We start from the raw sequence: 6207 nt of genomic DNA, 5'->3' as shown, positions 1-6207 counted from the left end.
CACTTATTCACACTCCTTGTGAATAAAAAGTGTTGATTATGGTATTCATCCTCCTCAACATCTGATGACTATTAATATAGGAATGTCATTTGCCCACTCAGGCATCAGTGTCTAGCACAAAAGCAATTTTTAAATGCAATGTTCTTTCCTATTGCTGAATTATTCTCTAGAGATGGACATGTTCGTGTTTGTAAAATCTCTCTCAGCTACAGTTGGAATTTTGGGTTTGGTACTGGCTTCTTTGTCATTTGTTGAAAAACTAGAGAACTTGCTGAAATTTTTATTAAAAATATTAATAACAGGTTTCAAGGAAAAAATGTTCAAATTTCTTGGTAGTAATGAATTTTTAGGGGGGACATGCCACCAAATTTTCTTTAGACATACCATACATCTTTATTACGGAAGATGTGTTTACCTGTAAGTTGTGAGGCCATTATAATGGGTCCCCTTTTCCATAACAAATGTATCTTATTTAATGTATTTCCTGTTTCTCTTATTCAATTAGTTTGAGTGATTCTGTAGTTGGAAGAGATAATTTGAGTGACTCTGGAAAGGTTTCATGGTCTCTCACCTGCACTTGGTGCCTCTCTTGAGATTTCAGAGTGTAAAAGGGTGTGAGCCGCCAGCACTGAAATGACTCCAAGGGAGGAAAATGTAAAGGAGAAGAGATCAATTGTCTTTCTACCACCCATTAGAAGCATTTTGAATTTACATTAGTCATCAATAATAGTAATGTAATTATCATATTTTAAGATACATAATCAATGATGACTGAAAATTAGTCTCTTATCCCACTCAATCTTACACTCAGATACACTTTGCTTATACATAGATGTAATTTATTCTCATTTTAGAAGACATACATGACAAATACATAGAAAGGAGATGACAGATATATACTACGTACCTCTGCTGGAAGGGGTACTAATATTGAAAAGCCTAGGCATTGCCTGGTATCTATCCATTTAACTGAAGATAATTCTTTTCAGAGTTTAAAGTTAGAACCAACTTGCCTTTGAGTTTGGTTATTTTCTAACTAATCAGCATTCTATTGAATATTTTTCAAATCAGTTTAGTTTACTAAATATGCTTATTGCAGTATACATTTAAAGATGAATTGTGTACCTGATCTTACATCCAAATCATTGTGCCTATGTGCTATCTTTATGTCCTTAAGAACATTGAATCTTATAAATATTATTTAAAGATTTAACTTGTAGAAGAGTTTCATCCAAAGGCTGAAGAGATTTGGACGCAACAGATAAAAACACTAATCTTTCATCTTGTTTGTACTGGATTACAGCGTCTGTACCTTTCTTAAGCATAGCATTCCCTTTATCTGTGGGGAACACGTGCCAAAAATCCCTGTAATTGCTGAAGCCACAGGTAATGCTGAACAGTTTGTTAGATGCTGTGACCTTTTTTTCAAATACTTATTTTAAAGTTTAACACATACATTTTGAATGTGATCTATTATGAGTCAACACAAATACTAATATTTCAATGCAGGTTATTACAAGGAACTGAAACAGAAGAAAAGGAAACTATGAATAAAGGACCAATGTGCTTGACACGCTTATAGCATCAGTGTAAGAGATGTGCTTGCCCCATTCAGATGGTCTTTCCGTCATAGGTGGCAGAAGCCTCAAGGTAACTCCGGAATCCTTTCCTGCCTTGCCCCTTGCAGCCCTGCTTCTGTCCTCCCCTCCTGGGAGTATGAGCTTTCAATACCTAACTGCACTGCAGATCCACGTTAGCTTCTGCTTCTGAAAAGCCCATCCTGGATATTTTGTTTCATTTAGGGGCGTAAAACCTTATGTATTCCACAATATTCTGTCAATTATGCCTGTAGTTCTCAACCACTGACGCTAAGTTTCAATGAGGATAATGAATTTTAGAAATTAACTACACTTTCTTATCCCAATAACTGATGGTTTATCATTTCTAGGATATTTCAGAGGACATGATGAATGAAATGGATGGAGGAAATCAGTCTATAGTGTCAGAATTTCTGCTTCTTGGACTTAGTCATTCACCAAATATTCAGATTTTACTCTTCATAGTATTCTTAATGCTTTATCTCATCATTGTACCAGGAAATATTATCATCATAACCTTAGTCGTCACTGACCCCCATCTCCATACACCTATGTACTTCTTGTTGGCAAACCTGTCCTTTGTTGACATGTGGCTCTCCACAAACACCACACCGAAGATGATCATAGACTTTCTCAGGAAGAACAAGACCATTTCCTTTGCAGGCTGCATGTCCCAGATCTTCTTCTCCCAATTCATTGCAGCACTTGAGATGGTACTTCTGGTGGTCATGGCCTATGACCGCTATGTGGCCATCTGCAAACCACTGCACTACTTCACAATCATGGGCCTGCAAAGGTGCATTGGGCTGGTGGTGAGTGCCTGGGCCATTGGCCTTGTGCATGCCATGAGTCAGCTTATTGTGATTGTACCTCTGCCTTTCTGTGGCCCCCAAGAAATAGACAGCTTCTTCTGTGACAGACCACTGGTGATCAAGTTGGCCTGCATGGATCTCTATAAGATAGAAATTTTCATGAATGTTAACTGTGGGATTGTGGCTGTCATTCCCTTCATTCTCTTGTTGATATCCTACTCACATATTCTTCTCACTGTCTTGAGAAGCTCTAAAGTTGGTGCATCCAAGGCCCTGTCCACCTGTTCTGCCCACATCACAGTGGTGCTGCTCTTCTTTGGACCCTGCATCTTCCTCTATGTGTGGCCACTCAACATCACCTGGATGGACAAGTTCCTTGCTGTGTTTTACTCTGTATTTACACCTTTTCTTAATCCAACCATTTACACGCTGAGAAATAAAGAGATGAAAAATGCTGTGGAGAGACTCAGAAAGTACTGCATAGATTCCAAGGGAAACAATCTCAAAACACAGTGAGCTTTCACTATGTGGGAGTTTTCCAAGCCATCTTACTATGACTTAAACTTTGTCAAACGAAACATAAATAATATTAACAAAAATGCCCATCCATTTCAATGGAGCATCTTAATGAAATTTTTAATATTTTTGCATTTTTCTTCTAGCTTCATTTATAAAAATGTTTCCATGGAATTTACAATTCACCTCAAAATTTTTACCAAAAAATGTCATCATTATATCTCTTTAATGTAACATCATACCCATGTGACTGGAGAAACTGCAGGAAATACTGAAAACATGAACAAGCCAAAGTAACAAAATCACATGCAGAGTGTCGTTAGGTATTTCCCTGCCCAGATTTCCTTAACTCCATAAAAATAAAGATACATAAATATTTTCCTTTCATAATGATTAAAAAATATGGTAAACAAATAAAGAGAAAATTTCAGTGACTATTTTAATAACAGGTAAAGTCTGTTTTACTGTGAATAAACGGGTGACAAATATGATAGAAAAACATGGAGAAATAGATAAAAACTATTGTTAAATGCTTAGATTATCTTCTCCATAATTTAAAGAAGAGAGTCAAAAATTAATCATGTGCAGTTGACGTGTAGAACAAGAGAGCCAATTGGAAGGAAGTGTTATTGTAGAATTCTTTGTTCAAACACTTGTGCACACTGCTAATTTTCAGATACAAATAGAGGGTTTTTTTTAAGTATTTGAACATATTTTGGTCACAAAACAAGTCTCATTAAAGTAACAAATATTAAAGTCATACAGAAATTTACATGCAAATATTCATCACAACTTTATTTTATAACCAAAATGGAAACAACTTAATGTCTTTCATCCACTGAACAAATTAGCAAATTATGGTATATACATGAAATGGAATAATACACAGTAATCGAAGGAAATCACTCTTCGTAATCACAAAATGATAAGTACATGGACAAGTACAATGAGGGATAAGTGCCACAAAGAGTGCATAATATATGACAGTATTCATGATTCATTATATCTCTATGTTTATAGAAAATGTGAACAAGTGGTACTGGAATACATGTTTGTGCTCATCTTACAGAGAGAGAACATGCTTATCTACTGGAGAGAGTACCAATAGGAGTTACAAAGGAAGGAGCATTTTTTTAGATGAGGCTTCAGTAGGGACCTTCCAGTTTCTGTTGAAGCTGAGAATACTGGCCATCTCCTCATCAGTCAGCTGGAGGTCAAACACCCGAAAGTTCTCACGTATGCGTGAGGGTGTCACAGACTTGGGGATCACCGCCACTTTCCTCTGGATATGGAACCTAATCAGGACCTGGGCTGATGTTTTCTTGTTCTTTGCAGTAATTGCTTTAATCTTTGAATCCTCCAAGAGTGGAGGGTCATCTGGCTTCCCCCAAGGTCTCTCTGGAGAGCCCAGCAGGCTGTAGGCTATGGCAGTGATGTCCTTGGAGTGGCAGTACTAGATCACTTTGTCCTGGATGAGTATGGGTGGCACTCGACCTGATTGGTCACTGGTTTATGTTTCAGTCCAGGTTTGTTCAAGATCCTTTCAATCTGGAAGTTGTTGAAGTTGGAGACACCCAGAGCTTTCACTAATGCCTCATCCACCAGTTCTTCCCTGACCTCCCAGACATCCAAGTATGTTATTTTGCTGGTGAGAACATTGTCTTTATCATCTTTGGGGAATAACTCCTTCCATCTGGTCTGAAGTCTTTGTGGCCAGTGAATAAGATAGAGGTCCAGATAGCCTAGTTTCAGATCTGTGAGGGTGTTCTGGAAGGCTTCCTTCAGCAGTTTTCTCTCAAAGCAGGTGAACCATAGCATGTTCATAGTGAAGACGTCCTCCTGCTTCACAACCTTCTCTTTGATCATCTCTTGGATGGCTTCTCCCACCTCATTCTCATTATGATACATATATGCACAGTCAGAGTGACAATATCCAGCGTCAATGGCCACCTTCACTGCTTCCTTTACTTGGCCTGGGGAAGACCTCCACAGGTCCAGGCCCACGATGGGCATCTTGGCTTTGGTATTGAGCTCCACAAAGGTGGCCATGGCTGCTGGTGAAGTGGTTCTGAGAGAGCTGATAGATGTCTGTGTCCTGGTTAAGGAGGCAGGAGGTTTTATCTAAGCTTGTATTTTTTAACTTGTGGAAGAAATAATGTATCTATATGAAGATTTAAAATGTCATATTATTTTTAAAGATTTTATTTTATTCCTGTGTATGTGTATGGGAGGGGGACATGCATGTGAGTGCAGGTGCCTCGGAGCCATCAAAGGGCCTAAAATACCCTGGATCTGGAGTTACAACATTGTGAGCCACCACATGTGGGTGCTAGAAGCCAACCTTGGACCCTGTTCAAGAGCAGTAAGCACTCTTAAACACTGAGCCACATTTTCAGCCATGATTTTGTTATTTTAAATCTTATAGGGGATTTAGTTTGTCATTTTTTACAGGAAAATGTATCATAAATTTTATTCGCTAGTAAAGTTCTATAACATTTTTCTATCTTCTTTATTCTTTTTTATAACCCACTAAGTCTAATTAGTGTTGCCTGTGTGCACATGGGTGTGGCTTTGACCACTGGGACATGGGCAACCTTGCAGAAGACAGAGCCCTAAGAAAATGTGACCCTCCCTACCCTTAGTGGCCATCAACTGTATGACTCCTAAGCTAAGGGTAGGACCTCAGGGGCCACTTCCTCATCAAAGTTGGAATTTTGACTGGCACGATCTTGTGCAAGTTTTGTGCCGTTAACCAAAGCTGCTGTAAGTCCATGTATACAGCAGCCATGTCATATCTACAAGATGGCATTTCCTAGCACTCTCCAAACCTCCAGCTCTTATGTTCTTTCCACCCCCTCCTCTATGATGTTCCCTGAACCTCTAGGCAGAGAAGGTTAATATAGATCCACCATCTATTATGACTGAGCACTCACAGTCCCATAGGTAGAACACATGTGATAAGGAAGAACAGGAAGGGAACACTGAGGATTGAAACCCCACTAATTTGTAAGCTAATTAAAATGTAATATTTTTGAAAGAAGTTTGCACAGAAGAACCCTGAATGGGTGAGCAATGTTGCTTCAAAAGGTATAGGTTATCAAGTGAAAATCTCAGTGCCAGCTACACGTTACTGCCCTATGTTATGGTTGGGGGGGGCCCCAGAGGCACCAAAACAACACAGTCTGTTGCACTTTCTCTTTATTGTCTGCCGTGACTGTCGGTTAAGACCCTATTTCTGAAGACACCACTCACTTTGGAGGCAGGACATAGAGGAATCAAAC

At 38.9% G+C, this 6207-nt stretch overlaps 1 protein-coding gene and 1 pseudogene across 1 annotated transcript; one reads left to right on the top strand and one right to left on the bottom strand.

Annotated features, from left to right (window-relative positions):
* The first annotated feature begins 1966 nt into the window (after positions 1–1966).
* LOC103735085 (olfactory receptor 4K3-like) lies at positions 1967–2926 on the top strand. Its single transcript, XM_008834231.1, has one exon. It carries the CDS (start codon positions 1967–1969, stop codon positions 2924–2926), a length of 960 nt encoding a protein of 319 aa, XP_008832453.1.
* A 1111-nt stretch (positions 2927–4037) lies between these two features.
* Positions 4038–4975, bottom strand: LOC103735007 (annotated as a pseudogene).
* Between the last annotated feature and the right edge of the window lie 1232 nt (positions 4976–6207).

The sequence above is a fragment of the Nannospalax galili genome, unplaced genomic scaffold (assembly GCF_000622305.1).
Source record: "Nannospalax galili isolate Female #2095 unplaced genomic scaffold, S.galili_v1.0 scaffold1170, whole genome shotgun sequence".
Lineage (NCBI taxonomy): Eukaryota > Metazoa > Chordata > Mammalia > Rodentia > Spalacidae > Nannospalax > Nannospalax galili.
This window is presented reverse-complemented; position numbering and strand designations above follow the sequence as displayed.

What these genes read in the sequence shown, in the direction of transcription:
- LOC103735085 (XM_008834231.1), top strand. Translation starts at nt 1,967, where the DNA reads ATGAATGAAATGGATGGAGGAAATCAGTCTATAGTGTCAGAATTTCTG.